Below are 15,950 nucleotides of genomic sequence, written 5' to 3' on the forward strand. Positions count from 1 at the left end.
TTTCATACTCATGTATTTAAAAAAATAGCATTATTATAGAGGTAATTATGCTTATATAATGTAATACCAATCGGTTTCCGTTAATTCTCCGAATTCATTAACTGGATTAAAGAAAATATTTAATAGTATCTTATATTACTTAAAGCTCCAGTAAAGTTCATTGAGATGAATATGATTACGTATAACGTTTCATTGTTTCAGGAATATTTCTAGGTAGATAGGAATCACACAACAAAGGAAATTCGACATTTCCGGATATCGTATACCTAAGTTCTTTGACAACGGTCGCATCCTTTATTCAAGGTTTCAATAGGCTTTATTCTCAAAGAACGTAGAAATCATCAAACTTGAATATCTATACTTGACATGGAACAACTCGTATCCTGAGTGACCATCAACATTATGCCTCCACCATTTGAAGTTGAGAGCAAGGCCGTTAATTATTTACGCGTCATTCCCACCATCAACCTTCGAAAGAACCCCTATAAACCAGACCTTGCCTTGCAGCTTGAGAATATCCGGATTGATTCCCACCTGCGCAGCTATGATAAAACCACTCAATTTGGAATCACAGATAGGAAACATCCAACGGAACCTCAGTTTGACCTCAAGCTGAGTGTTATAACAAATGAGACAGGCGATAGGATTTCTCCCCCATTGTCTCCAGCTAGCGAAGACGCAGCAACTTCACCAAGCGAGATCGCCAGTAAAAGCTACAATGCTAAACACCAAACCGAAATAAAAGCTTATCTTCGGTTTATTAAGAAAGGTCATGAAACTATCAAACAGCTTGAAGCTTTTCATCAATACCGCAATGACAAGGGTAAACTCATATTAGCCCAATTTTACAGGCTTTGTGACGCTGGCACTGTCAAACAATTTCGTGCAGTTTACAAATTCCGTCAAAAACGGCCACCCGAAGCATTTTTGTGGAAACTTTATCACAGCGTTATTGATGCTCTGGCTTTTCTCCACAATGATCATCCGAAGTACGAGAACGATCCTTTACACAAAGGGCGTAAATCAATTATCATGCCATACTTAAAAGCCGGGAATATATATCTTTCATGGCCCGAGGGCGCGTCGCCAAGTCTCGTGTATCCGGACATAAAGTTAGGAGACTTCGGAGAAGCAAATTTTGTTGATTTCGGAGGTGGATTTTCAGAGGACATCTCCGACAAAGCCGACCTTGATTACAAGCATAACCCTCCAGAATTAACTTGGCGGAGTGCCAAAACTGATATCTGGCGTGCTGGCTCAATCATATACTCCCTAGCTTCTCTGAAAAGAACAACCACTAAGAGAGCTATTCCCAAAGACAAAAAATTTGCAGATCTCACGGAGGAACAACAGACATTGATTACAATGGATCCCAGAAGGGTCCAGTCCATCGACCATCTGTACAGTGGAGAATTTGAAGCCATGCTTCAAAGATCCTTAGTGCTTGATCATAAGAAAAGGCCATCCGCCAGAGAACTGTTACAAGAACTCCAAGGTCCGGCCACAGAAAGAGAGCTCAATATGGACTTGTTCAGGGCACTGCCTGAATGGATTGGAGACATAGTAATCCGAGGGAAGAAGAAAGATTTCGCAAAAGAACACGATTTCTCCCAAGAAAGGCTCAAGAAATTACTCCAGCCCAGTGGATTGGAAGCAGAGAGATTGTTACACCGGAATGAAGTAACCGATATCCCTACATCGTGCACGTCCCTGTATCGTGCACGTTTTTAAACTCACCCTATGACAACTTCAATATTTAATAATAAAATATATTCAATAAGATATAAAGCTATAAGTTGTCTAAAAGTATAATAAGATATAATAGATTAGAAAAGAAGATTTAAAACTTCCTTATTTAAACCTTGTAGGAATCTTGATCTGTCGGCCTCGTTTCGACTATATAACCCCCTCCCCTTCTTTTATTATTGATTCATCCACCACTATTATATTAAAAAGCTCTATAGCTTTCTTAGATATTAGATCTATAGTATATAAACCTTTTTGAAGCTTTAAATCTCTTTTAATAGAAAATCCTATTGATTTACAAGCTCTTTTAATCTCCTTTTTAGTATCTCTTATAAGTTGATGATCCATCTCTCTTTGTACTACCCTCTTTTTAATTTTAATTACCTTCTTTTTCTTTTTAGTTTTTTTATTAGCCTTCTCCTATATTTTAGCTTCCTTTTTCTATTCTATAACAAGCGTTTTCTCTGATTGGAAAATCTTAACTCTTTCAATCTGAAAAGGGGAGTATAAAAAAGTATTACTAGTTTTCTTCCCTATAAGATTTAAATGCTTGGAACGAATCCTTTTCTTCTTTTTATCTTTAGAGTCTTTTTTAGATCTTTTGCTCTATACAATTGAATATCAGTTTTAACTGCATTAACAAAAGCAGCCTTAAAAAGCTTCGAAGTAATCTCGAAATTCTGATTTCGTTGAAATTCTAATTTAAATCGATATAGAGCTTTTGATGTATATAGTGTTTTAAATTTATCCCCTATAAGCTGTATCGATATAAATAGTGTAATAGCTCTTTCTGGCTCTATGCTAGGTATAGTAGCCTCCTTGTTGAGTAGATAAATGCCCGCTTTTTCGAAGAATCGTAATATATTATGGGAAGTCGCAGATTGAGCCCAAGTCACTTTAAAGATAGCCCAAAAGTTGTATTTCGATATATTAATTAAACCTCTGCTTTTATGTATCCAATTGTTGAGTTTTATGTCATAATTCATCGAAAAGGGGAGGAAGTAGCTCATATCGAATGGTTGTAGTTGATGTATAGAATAGAGAGGCAGAATCAATAATATGATTTTCAATTCGTTATATTTTGATATAAATTCTATATTGATATGATTAGAATGATCATTTACAATCAATAACCGGTATCCTTTGCTTGCTTTTAGATGTGTATGGTGTTGAAAGATTTTTGTAAGCTAATTAAGCCCAAAAGTATTAGATAACCACTTATTGCTTGAGATTCCGAAATAAGCTTAATCTTTTATGCCCACCTTATCAATCTATATATCTTGTAGATTGCCTGATTCCCCTTTATAGATTAAGGTAGGTGATAAAGCTATACTGTTGGTAGTTATATATACTAAGAGGGTAATAAACTCTTTCAATCCGTTTTATTTAGTTTTCGTAACTTTACCTCTTTTATATGTACTAATACTCATTATCCTCTTTATAGCTCTTCCAAGACCGATCAGGAATCCCTTTTCGTTTCAAATTGTATATGTTTTTTGATGCAATATCATATTTTATAATCACTTTTGCTAACTAAATGGATAAAAGAAAAAGATTAATAAAAGCTTTTTTAAATAATATAAATCAACAACAATATAAAATAGCACCAACAAAATCATAAAAATATTCAAACATATCCACATTATCAGCCTTAACACACAAATTATCAATGCAACAAAGATACCGACTTGAATACGACTTTTATACCGTTTGACGAAGTTGGCTATCCAGTTCTTCCCTACAGAGCACCCTCTTATCTCTTCTGCTAAGTTCTTAACTATAGCATTTGTAAAAGGTATAGATCTTTATGTTAACTTGTTAATCTAATCTAATAAAGCCTCCTCCTATTCTAATAAAAAACATGGTATGCATCGGCATAGCCTATCTTGCAGGAAGTGGTTTTGCCTTTATGCCGTTTTGAGAGCGTAGTACAATCGACTCTGTATAAATGAGCTATCTGGATATATTTAGGACATTCTTGGCTTTTAATATAATCTAGCGCAAGCTCCATATAGCTTTCTGAAGATATATTATCGCGATATTTAGATGGTGATATTGATGTTTTTGAAAGCTAAAAAAGCGTGCACGATACAGGGACGTGCACGATATAGGGATATCGGTTAGTAGCCAACAAAAACAAGGAAGCTGAAAGGGAAAAACGAGAGAGACGGCACTGTATTTGCTGGGTGAAGAGAACCCAACAGCATTTGAGATGTTTACGATGAATGGCTACCCAGAGAGAAAGAGAAAGGGAATATACTCGAGAAGGGGGAGGAACTTGATCTTATCGAATACACAGATGAAGTTGTCAAATATATAAAGGCCAGAAACAGAGGGATAGAAGCCGGAACGTGGGTTGATCCAGGTCCAGCTTGGCAAGAAGTCAAGAACTCGGACAAGAACCCGAACTATAAACGTTCTCTATATTGCATAGTGTTTATTTTGTTGAATATGTTCAACTTGGTTGTGGCACTAGTATCCAATTAAAAAGCACTGATGTATAATTCACCATTCCACGGGTTTCTTGCCAGAACCATGCTGCCTAATCTAGGCGAACTGATTTTGTACATGCTTAGTCCAAGTTTTCGATCGATTTTTGAATGAGAAATATGTGACTGCAAGGATAAGTAACGAAGTAGTTTGGATATTACCATTCAGACTTATGACCATGAATTTCCGATATCCTTACACCCCCGGTAATATTAAATTCGATCATAGGTGACCATTCTATATTTTCGCTCAAATCTGCATGGGTTTTACTCGCATGAGTGCTACTCGTAGACGGAGCTTGGGCAAAAAGGTTAGCCGAGATGCAAAAATGCCGTAGCAAACGGGACGACCAACAAGATTGACATCAGCCATTATCTATCAGATCTATGAACAGCTGTTAAGTCTGAGGACCATGAGGCCCTATGGATTTACAGGAGCACAAAAAAATACTGAATTGTCGTCCCGTTCTACTTGGTTTCACCAGTATGTATAAAACTAGAAAACCCGTCTATATCTGTAGGTACTTACATGATATATCCAGTAAATATTCTCCCTTAATCCGAAGCAATGGCAAATTGAAAAATCGTGACAGATATCTGATCTTTACCTAGAATCCGATCAGTTATCGAAACATGATTGATTGAATTGAAATTCTCCAAAGATCTCTCAAATAAAGATAAATAAACGCTAGGTGTCCTTCTAGATTGCGATCCTTCTCGTGTTCTCTCTTTGTGGCTAGCTAAGTTTGATTCCTTTGTTCTACTAAATTGGAAGTACTCTAGAATGCAGATCGGCATCTTCTAGTAAACCGCACTACGCTTTTTTCGCACGACAAAAGTGTGTACCAAATTTTAGATACTTATATTGTAGATAATAATGTGAATATATGGTTACTACACAGTTTGAACATATTGAAGATTGGAAACTCGGAATCCTTTTGCGTGGCATAGCTAGAGATAAAAAAATATAACAGATTGTGACTGGTTCAAGGAGTGCTGTCTATAGTTTAAGTGTAGAATTAGACATATAAGAGTGATAGACTGAGTAGTAGCGAGTCTAGGATCCGCTATCTGGATCGTTGATTTGCAATATCGAAGCATTCTGGCTGGGCTCAGACGCAGGCTTATGATGCACCACTTTCGGCAACTCTGGAAAGTCATTCCCAACTGCCGTACACATCTCTGCCCACCTATCAATTCTTTTTCTCTCTCTTCCTTTCGCAACAACGCTGACACTATCATCCAAGCCAATTGATTTTGCTTCCCATAAGTCTTCATCGGCCTCAAATTCTACCGATTCATCGTTCCTCTCCATCCAATCTAGAATCCACTCTCTATCCACATCACCAACCATAGCCTCTTCCATCGAGATCCTATAGCCATCATCTGGACAGTTTGCAAACCCACTAGACTGAAAAATATCACTAAGCACCACATCTAAAACCCTTACTCGTCCCCTTGCTTTCTCGTAGTCATTCTCCGCCTCGATAACTCCCTCAATCGCCCCCTGATGTTCTTGCAATAGAGTCAAATCGAAGAAACTCCTCGCAGGCTTCATTGTTCCATTCTTAACCGCACGTGCATATTCTGTATATTCCTCTTCGTAATAATGTTTCCAATTATCAAGTCGCTGATGCATTGTTTCCAGGCGATATCCCATGTCCTTCATATGATCCACAGCTTCTCGTTGTTCCCTTTCGACTCGTTCTCGAGCTTCTTCACTGTGGGTGGAAACTCGAGGTGTTTTATGTAGAGGTGCGAGTCGTGTGGCCGGCATGCGATAGAACTGATTCGGTCGGAAACTCTTTCCTCTTAGATCTAGAAGATTTCGATCCCTGAAAACGTCCCTGAACATGTTAAATAAGATAATTCTTTGCTCCTTTAGTTCTTCATGTTCGCGTTCCGCAACTTCCTGTAACTCCAGCTTCTGTTCTTGAATACGCGAGGAAACATTGGAAAGATACTTCAATTCTTCCGATTTCGCATCTCGATCACTTTGAACTGTGGTACCTGACGATGAAAGTAGTTGATTGAGTTCTTTCAAAGTCATCTCAACACACTCATGTTCATCATCCAATCGACTCATGATCCTCGTATGATCATTGAACCGCCCCTCGAGGTAGAATATCTCGTTCAAGTTCCTCACAATATCATTTGTCAATGCTAGAGCAGAATTTGGGACGCCATTTCGTCCTATATAGGTGAATATCTCGGGGTACCTTGCAGTCAAAGGTGCTCGCCCTGATGGTTCTCCCGGGTCAATGATTGATGCCGGCGGCTCATAGGAGCATGTACGGCATTTCCTGAGATTTTGTTGATGTGGAGATGAAAGCGATGTGGCATCAGTCAATACTACGCTGGAAGGCGGTAGAGGTTCCCTTCGAAGAGGACTATCCGCATTAGGAGTTATTCTACTTGCTCTTATTCTTCTCAAAAACTCGCTTCCGAATGTAGAAATTGATGAGGTCTCTCTTCTGCTCGAGTCCTGATATGCCGAAGTTGATGTCATTGCTGTCTGAGTGGCTCAGGGACAAAATCCGCGTTAATTCTGGGCAAAGGCTTGGCTGTGGAATCAGATATCTGCTTTGATCGAGCACCTTTAATGAACACCGAACTAAGCAATCTCTTGAGAGATTTGCCATCTGTCCATTGCTCTATCAATGCTTTCATCGAGAAACAATTGAATCACTGGAAGTTCTTCTCGTCGAAGGAGAACATAGGAACATCATCTTTCGTGCGAGGTGGATTGATACAATTACTGGAACAGTAGGTCAGAGTGGAAGATACATCATAAGACTCGTATTCAAGATCTATTCGAGAGTTTTGAGGACAAAGAAGCATAGTTTTTGACATCCTAAGAAAGCTGGGACGAAAAACACGTTTCTCGTATAACCACCCGCTTGTTTGGAACAAAGAAATGTTCACTCGAAACCATAAAAAACTCCAAGGAGAACGCTTTGCAATGCGAGATCTGTTGATCTTTAAATCTTTAATGAGAAACATCTTGCAATATCGGGGTTTAAAAATCACCTAGCGCTGCATTCCTTACGAACTCAGACCACGTACTTGGAAAAAAATCGTCCTTTTGTAATTCCAATTGTGACTGTCACTGTTACACACGCATGTGGACATCATGTTACCCCTCTATGCCTGCGAAATCTTCGATGAAATGAATAATTATTGTTCATATTCTCACATTAACTGATAACATTCTAAGGAAACCTCACTCATTTGTTTCTGTTGCTTCCCATTAGATTTTCGATGACTTCAAATAGATCATATATTCCATGACATTCTAGAGCCATGGCATAAAATTGGATCGAAAGCAGGTACCGCACAATTCTACTGACGAATATTCTATGAGACCGAAGATGAACAGTAAAGTTAATCATTGGTATGGGAGACGTCTGATATGTGTGCAATATTCTCCATCTTCCCACGTGGAAAACCAAGATGGAGTTGCTTGTCAACCTGTCAACTCAACCTTTGGTATTGATACCTAGAAACACTTACACTACATACGGTATGTAGAATGCACAAGGTTCAAGTGGATAGGAATAATTTTACTGGAAAACTAGGTAGTACACTCTTTCACCCACTTGGACGAATACCCAAAAAACGAAAGCGATCATCTCTCCCTGCTTTCTTTCTAGTCCAACTATAACGGACTCACTTCTATGGGTTTTATTTAGATAGAGAACCAGAGTTCAATAGATCCAGACAGCAACCAAAGAAGGATCTAAGTAGAAGTTGGAAGAGCAAACCATTATCATCGGTGTTCCAGCAAATGGAAACCCCGTTGACCTTTTCTGTCACGTCTGTCAACCTCCTACGGGTTGATCACTGAAGATGCAAAAGTATGCCATGGTAATTGCGCCAAAGATGCAGCTTCGTTTCATAAAAGATCTTGGGGAGCTGGAAGACTGGGTTTGTAGGAAGGTAGTCGAGTTGGCTAGTGGAGGAATGTACTTGGGGGATCAAAATTCATTGCTTCGAATTTGGATCTACTTGACATCGGCGGCCACAGGAACTCATGCTCATGTCACCCATGCACCTCCATTCGTAATTCGTGATGTGCAAATTTTAATGCAATGAGTCAAGTTGTTGTTGAGAATTTGTTATTTGATGATTGTGGGATACAATGGCAGTTTGAAGGAGCTGGGTTTTTGATGTTACGTAAATGATTGTTGCGCAAATGCGGAGTTCTCACTACTCATTCATGGTAGTAAAACCATCAGTGATTTTTGTTCTACTCTGCAGCAATGACTTCTGCGATCTGTCCAATACAATATAGGCTAACAGTAGGCTGTACGTGTCATAAAGACTCTCGCGTATATTGCAGGACATATTGATTGTCATCTGCGGTATTCAAGATCCGTGATTCATGGGGAGGAAAATCCAATCCGCCATAATTGGGCAGCGAAGCACAGCTTAGCCGGCCGATTTCCAAATTCAGCTGTCGGAATCAATTATCTATTTGCTGATGATCAACTACTATCTTCCTCAGCCCATTTCACAACGAAACCAAAAACTGTCCTTCTCAGTTCTTCGTCTCCTCTGTCCTTTTCGAACATTACTTTCTCCATCTTCTCTTCTAAGACCTTCTCAACAGTCATACCTCCCTCTCGTACCAAGTCAAAGAATGCCATATCTTTTTCCAATAACCAGGGTCGATATGGGGTAAAAAATACCAAGGCCGTAGAATCCTTACTCTTTCTCAGAGTCTTCTTAATAGAATCCAACAGCTTTGCGTGCTCGGAATGATTGAAAAGAAGATCCGCGAGTATCAATACGTCGAAGCCAGCCTCCTTTTCTTCCGAAGGTAAAAGTGAGAGTAGCGGAGATGGATCAGCGCCCCAGCAATAACCTTCAGCAACCAGGCTTTCCTTGTGATTTACTCTCAGTTCAGGGAATTGCTCATAGAATACCGAAATGTTCTTTCTGAGATTATCGATGAGGTCCGAATCTGGATAATCCGTAACCACAACATTTTTGGCACGTAGAGAGGCACAAGCAAGACTTGGAAGACCTGCACCTGCACCGAGCTCTAATACTGATTTGGAAGTAATCAGAGAAGGACTCTTTTCCAGATAGTCGGATATTATGCGACCCGCATTCCACAGATGATGACCCCAAAGTGGATTGTGACCGACCAGATGCAGAGTAAGTGTCTGACCGGAAAGTAACGTATGGGTTTCGGTGGTTGGTTTCGGTGATGGAGGATAATAATCTTCCGGCTCGGCGAATAGATCGGGACCATCTTCGAAATCGGAATCAGCCATGATAGATTATAGAATTAAGTAAGTAATCACGTGCTTGTTATGATGTTTGTGTGAAATCTTCTTAGACGAAACGAGGTCAATGTGTTAGTTACGAAATGGGACAGTTGAGAGAATGGCGAAAAATAAGAAGTGCTTGAGATGAAAGATTTGTCAGAGGGTTTGTGAAATCCCTACTGTTTGACAATATCAGATTGAATAAACTCATTCCAACCCAACTTCTAAACCTGTTTCTGAGTGAAACATGATGCTTGAATGAATGAATGAATGAATGAATGAATGAATCAATCAATGGATGGGATGGAGATGGAGATGGAGATAGAGATAGAGATAGAGATAGAGTTAAGGAGACTCGCTCCACAACCCCAATGTGTGCTTAGTTAAATATGCTTACCTTGTTATGAAAGCTTGCTTTTGGGGAGAGTAGAGAACTGTACTTTGAGTTAAAGTTGTTTCGCCGGCTCTTCGTCTCGTCGTCTCGTTGTTTCTGAATGTTTTCTTTCTCTCCTACTGGTAATGTTTTGGAATATATGATACCCCCGAGAGTATTGCAAAATATATTTTCATATTACCCCACCATCATTATGCAGACTTCCAGGTTGACTAGGATAGATTTATGCAAATTTGTGCCATTTATACAAAGCCAGCCACCCAGCTACCCAGCCACTTATCGAAGCAACCAATAGATGTACTGTTTGATAAGATAAGCGAACCATGGTATTGTTTCTTTGTATTGAGTGTTGGTATGGAAGAGAATGTGGCTTTGCATGAAGAATGAAAATGGTCCCTTGAAGGTTTGAATTAGATCAAACTTTTATGCGGGCACGGGTGACGGCCGAGATGGCTTGCTCTTAGTGTATTATTCAGTTCACCAATTCTAGTAGTTGATCTACATGACCTTGATGGATAGAATTTTCTAAGTGCAGAATACGACCAATATGTACTCGTAGGTAGAGGGTACTTAGCAGACATCTACGTATTGGGATGAAAGAGATAGAAATGATGAAGTTAAAAATCTAATCTTTTGACAGCAGAGACTTAGGAAATACACTTACATCAATGAAACAAATGACGCTCCGCTGGCCCTCCGGGGGCCACTGCCGTGGAGGCAGACTATTAGACTATTTGACCATTTTATAGACTCAATGCTAGATACCTGTTACATGGAAAACATCTTCGAGCGAAGCGAGCTATGGGGGTTTGGGGGCTTGCCCCCAGATATAAGGGGTTGTTACGAGTAGTTGAGCGGACATTCTTATGGTAAGTGGAAGACAGATAGACAGATAAATAGTCAACGTTAACGTTAGACATCATCTTGATATCTCAACTCTGATCCGAGGACTAGCGCAGCCTTCCCAGTTTTCAAATCGACTCCATTGTTTCGCCTTGTATAAACTAGGTGGGTAGTGAAGATCGATTCCAAGGTAGATATTGGTACGAGGTACTTCCTACAAGATTTTCAATTTGTAGTAAGCAATAAGAGGAAGCGGACCATTAGCATATCTCGTATTGATGATGTAGATGTAGATGTAATGTAGATGGTCGAATACCGAGAATACTCAATACTCGAGTATTCAAGAGGATCCAACGCACGGCCATTAAATGCCACCAATCAAAACTTGCTCATTGATTTGCAGGTTCTTCCAAACTTCACTCCTCTTCACTCTTCACTCTTCCAGTCCAGCAAATGAAAAGCAGTTGAGCATACTCGAGGCACATCTTCCAATTCAATATTGACACTCACACGCTCACCCCACTACGCACTACATACCGAGTATACTACTACATACATACATACATACTATACGCGACATCTACTACCTACCATATCGAGATCTTACGATATCATGAGTAACTCAAGTGCCTCCCATTCAATATTCGTAGGGAAGCCTTATTATTCACACGGTCCAAGTTTATCATCCTCCTGTCCTTACGAATAGAACAATCAAATTCGAGAAAAATCAGTTAAACAATTCCTCAATAAAAACTGGTCAAAAAGAACAAACAAGGCTTCATTGTTGCTAACATCTTACCTTGACCTGACCTGACCCGACTTGACCTGACCTTACCTTACCTGACCTTACCTTACCTGACCTATTCTACCTTCAGCTCGGATCGCTTCAAACACTTCTCCTCCTCCCTACTTTGGACCAGAAATATTCAATTCACCCTATTATCCTATTATACCCGAAGTAAAATAAATCAAGCTCAATTCAGCCTTTCTTCACTGGATCCATACTACCCGACCTAGGTACTAGTAGTACCTCTACTTTTTCTCATGATATCGATTCATCACAATTCACTCCATCTTGAAACCTCCCCCCCCCTCTGCCAACCATACCTTGGGGACTCAAGATTCTTCGGAAACACGCAGGAACCATCTCCGTATCAGTCGCACAAGTCAGACGCTGATCATCTTTCCGATTTCCCCTCTGTGCGGTCGTTGCGCAGGCAGATAGCGATTCCCGGGACACAATCAACATCGAGATAAGGTTGTCTGAAAGAATTTACCTGCACTTCAATTCAAGTCTGTCCATTTGGGCCAGCCCACTTAGTTTTGGATCGACGACAAGAGTTATTCAATTGTCAAGAAGATGCCGTTAATCAATGGATTGAAAATGGCCTGGTATGTTGAGACCCATTCATCCTTGTTGTGTTCATCAATTTATATATATGAAGTGGTTCGCAAACCAAGAATATATATATACACACACACGCACTCCTATATATACTTTATATATCTACCAATTATTTCCGATATGCTAACATAAAATAACCATAGTGAGCCATGTATTCGAGGCCATCGATCAACAAAATGTACACACGCGAATGAGAGACTGATGGTACCGGTGAGGAAGCCCGGAAGACCACTCAGTGCATGCCCTCACTCGAAAGATCAACCATGCAACTGTGGGAGTGTTACTGCTGCTATTCCAAGGAAGCAAGCATGCCACTGTGGTACCGACACACCTGTCTCGACCCCTCCGGCTCCGATACAACGAGTCAACTCCATATCCGACCCTACTTCCCCGACGCAACTCACATTTAAAATACAAAAGACAGCATCGAAGCCACAGTCGAGTAGGAAACAATCATTTGATCCTGTGAATTTGGAACGGATGGATTTAAACCAAGTCAATATAGTTCCCTTCGATCAACATACCCAAAGAATGCAGATTATTCCCTCAAATGCATATCATATGTCGACTGCTCCTCAACTCTATGGGTATGGTCCACCACAATATTCCATCATGCAACAACAATATGGCACCGTTCCTGTTCAACTGCCTCCACCTATGCATGGATTGGGAGGACCAATAGTAGACATAAGAACAAATGGATTTACGAATGGGCTCAGCAGCTTAGGTCAAGTTGTGGAGAATCCTCTCGAAACACCGACTGAAGTGAAGAATGGCCAAATTACTCCTAAAACGAATGGTGGTTCTTGTTGTGCGCCATCGACTCCAGAAACCCCACCTCATATCGATAATGTCGCTACGGGTAGTGGTTCATGCTGTGCGCCCAAACAAAATACCCACAGTCACACTTCTTCGAATGCCAGTACGATGTCAGAACCCCCGCAAGCTACACCTAAACCTAAGAGTTGTTGTTCTTCAAAGAAGAAGCCCTCATCGACTCAAAACTCCCAAGCAAACACTCCTATGATGAACCCACAAATACCACAAAATGGATTCCCGATGAATAATGCCATGTATTCACAATACCCACCTACCGTTTTTACATATCCTGCTACATATGGTTCTTATCAAAACCCACTACAGCCATCCGCCTGGCGCCAAGGTGTCCACGATATGAGTTACGGACATGTTCAAGGACAACCATCTATTCCTAACGCGCCTTTGACATTCGATCCAACTCAAATGGCCCAAAATCCCGAAACCGTTCATACATGTGGTTGCGGTGATGGTTGCCAATGTGTTGGCTGTGCAGCTCATCCATATAACGATGCGACAAGACAATACGTCCTTTCAGCTTGGGAATCGATGCGGGTTGAACCGGACTTGTACAGCAATGGTCACGCACATGGGCGTATCAACTCGAATGGGAATATTGCACCTACGTCCATCCAGACACAGGATATTATCAAGGAGAACCCTACTTCTCCGCCTCCCGCCACTCCTTCTAGTACCACTTCCGGAACTGCAGAAGAACAGAGCCTTTCAGCGTCGGATTTCTTTTTCGTAAATTATCCCTTCAGCGCGGAAGATGGCTGTGGAGGAGAAACTCAAAGCTGCCCCTGCGGTGATGATTGCCAATGTTTAGGCTGCACTATTCATCGCGTTCCAGATATTCCTTGTCCTGGGGAGAAGGACACTTGTCCATGTGGCGACGACTGCGCTTGTATTGGCTGCACTATACATAACATGTGATGCATTATTATTGCATGTATCTAAGTGGGGATGTTGCGCATAATTAAGGAGGAAAAAGCATCCTTGACAATATATGGGATCTGATGATTTTGAGTGTTTTGTTTTGAAGGAAAAGTTCGATACCCTCTGCGTTTTTTTTTAATTTTTAAGCCCCGAGGGCGGTACGGTTGGCTGGGGTGGATATGAGTGATACGTTCCCCCTGGATTGAAGCGAGCTATCATGAAAGAATTGAGAACAACCATGCATTCAATGTCACAAGGATTAATTTTTCATTCAATAGCTACATGTAATGCAATCATGTTTCTCTAGCATTTGGTACAATATGTATCTTATGCTAGTCGAGGCCAATTTGACACCGTCGTTATCAGCTTAGCTAACCCCTGGCTCATTTGTAGACCTGAAGAGTTCATGACATACTAGTGCAATGCGTTACGGACAGCATCCTTATATCAAATGTGGAGCTTTCAAAAGATTTGCTAGTGATTCTGCGCCGCGACCGCACATATTGAACAGGGGTGATTCTATTTGACCACTGAATCACAATGTAATTTCTTCAATTTCTTCATCTACTTGTATGCACATGTGATCTTCATGCTTCACTTGTTTCTTATGTACATATCAGATTTCTCTCTCTACTGCTAGTCTATATAACAACGATCCCCCCCTTTCGACATGTTGGCTCGTTCCAGTCAAATATGTGAGTATTGCTCTCAATTTTACACCTTGCGTATCCTCAGTTCTTGGCGTATCCGTTAAAATACCCCGTTCCGCTTCGTCTCGATCCCGCAATATGACATCTTCATCTTGTACAGGAGCCATCAGATTTCCCCCTCTCGCGCCGTCAAGTGATGATCTCGATGAGGCTCAACTTGTTCAATACAATTATCTGGCAAATATCACAAAGGCTGTATACAAAAATACTATTGTCACGGAAGATGCAGATGGATCACACCAAGGACCCTTCAACATGTTGCTGTTAGTATTGTCATGGAAATTCTTTTGTCAAATACCCAAATTGATATTGAAATCAGTTACACGCCAACGGTTTGCACAACCTTGGTGAATTTGCAATTAGCCGTGGCTGGCCTGCTTGTCCCAAGCGAAGCTGAGTGTGCTGTTCTCGGCGTTTCATCAGTCACCAAGCGACATATGAACTTTATGCACACAAGATCTTGGCTGAGAAAGCAGGCCTAACAACCTCACAGGTTGTAGGATGCTAGCGGGGAGACTGTCCGTCACGCGTGACACCTCGTCAAAAGGCTGTATATGAAGTCGCTGTGAAACTAGCTCGGACCAGATGACCGTTAGACATGCCGTCGTCAAAGCTTCTGAGGCTGTATTGGGGCAGGCGGGAGGATTCTTGGAGCCGTTCAGCAGTCTGCTGCGTTTCTGTATGCTTCGATGATGTTGAATGCTGGGGATGTGTGTTTACCATCGAGCGTGGAATGTTGATTGTTAAAGATGTGATGATTGAGTTATGTCTGTGAGATCTGGTTGTCACAGGGTATATTGCGTAATCATATCGAAAATGCAGATGTAAGCTTATTATGTGGATTGATGGAGATATTAAGGTAGAGTATTAGACCAGAATAAAAAATCTTTTCAAAGGTCCAAGAGATTTAGAACTACATCCAATCTACGTCATAAAGGGTCTTCATCAACTGCTGGTCGCTGAGTCCCTCTGATTGTTGATATTTGAGCTGTTGAATGCCACTGCATCACCTGAAACACAGCACTCAGGTAGCAAATGGCCTCATTTCCTGTATCCCCAATCTCCATATTTCCTCAGAAAGATGCTATTGACTTACTTAGCTGAGCCGTGCTTTCAGAGAGTTTGTAACTGAAGGTGTATCAGTCCAGTGACTCAGCTTGTGATACAATACGAGAGGGCAAGTACATTCTATTTAAAACTTACCTTACGCATCTCGATTTTTGCGGATGACAATAGTAAGTAGTTCATCTCGTACTCGTCTTCATGAGTTTACGCCAGTTTTCAACGCCCGTGGTAAATCCTACAGACGTCGATATTTCGGGTTTGATATGT

General features: G+C 40.8%; 5 protein-coding genes across 5 annotated transcripts; 3 read left to right on the forward strand and 2 right to left on the reverse strand.

Moving 5' to 3' along the window:
- Window positions 1–402: 402 nt before the first annotated feature.
- EAF02_012021 (uncharacterized protein) lies at window positions 403–1,564 on the forward strand (the record flags this gene model as incomplete). Its single annotated transcript, XM_038908069.1, has 2 exons — window positions 403–1,495; window positions 1,536–1,564. 2 exons carry the CDS (start codon window positions 403–405, stop codon window positions 1,562–1,564), a joined length of 1,122 nt encoding a protein of 373 aa, XP_038752089.1.
- Window positions 1,565–5,292: 3,728 nt separating this feature from the next.
- On the reverse strand, window positions 5,293–6,744 carry EAF02_012022 (uncharacterized protein; the record flags this gene model as incomplete). Its single annotated transcript, XM_038908070.1, has 1 exon — window positions 5,293–6,744. One exon carries the CDS (start codon window positions 6,742–6,744, stop codon window positions 5,293–5,295), a length of 1,452 nt encoding a protein of 483 aa, XP_038752090.1.
- Window positions 6,745–8,722: 1,978 nt separating this feature from the next.
- EAF02_012023 (uncharacterized protein) lies at window positions 8,723–9,517 on the reverse strand (the record flags this gene model as incomplete). The annotated part of the gene is made up of 1 exon (XM_038908071.1): window positions 8,723–9,517. The coding sequence occupies one exon, from the start codon at window positions 9,515–9,517 to the stop codon at window positions 8,723–8,725; it is 795 nt and encodes a 264-aa protein (XP_038752091.1).
- Window positions 9,518–12,108: 2,591 nt separating this feature from the next.
- Window positions 12,109–13,905, forward strand: EAF02_012024 (uncharacterized protein; the record flags this gene model as incomplete). Its single annotated transcript, XM_038908072.1, has 2 exons — window positions 12,109–12,140; window positions 12,297–13,905. 2 exons carry the CDS (start codon window positions 12,109–12,111, stop codon window positions 13,903–13,905), a joined length of 1,641 nt encoding a protein of 546 aa, XP_038752092.1.
- Window positions 13,906–14,696: 791 nt separating this feature from the next.
- EAF02_012025 (uncharacterized protein) lies at window positions 14,697–15,100 on the forward strand (the record flags this gene model as incomplete). The annotated part of the gene is made up of 2 exons (XM_038908073.1): window positions 14,697–14,881; window positions 14,938–15,100. The coding sequence occupies 2 exons, from the start codon at window positions 14,697–14,699 to the stop codon at window positions 15,098–15,100; spliced, it is 348 nt and encodes a 115-aa protein (XP_038752093.1).
- Between the last annotated feature and the right edge of the window lie 850 nt (window positions 15,101–15,950).

Source organism: Botrytis sinoallii (genome assembly GCF_014898435.1).
Source record: "Botrytis sinoallii strain Bc 23 chromosome Unknown BSIN_039, whole genome shotgun sequence".
Classification (NCBI taxonomy): domain Eukaryota; kingdom Fungi; phylum Ascomycota; class Leotiomycetes; order Helotiales; family Sclerotiniaceae; genus Botrytis; species Botrytis sinoallii.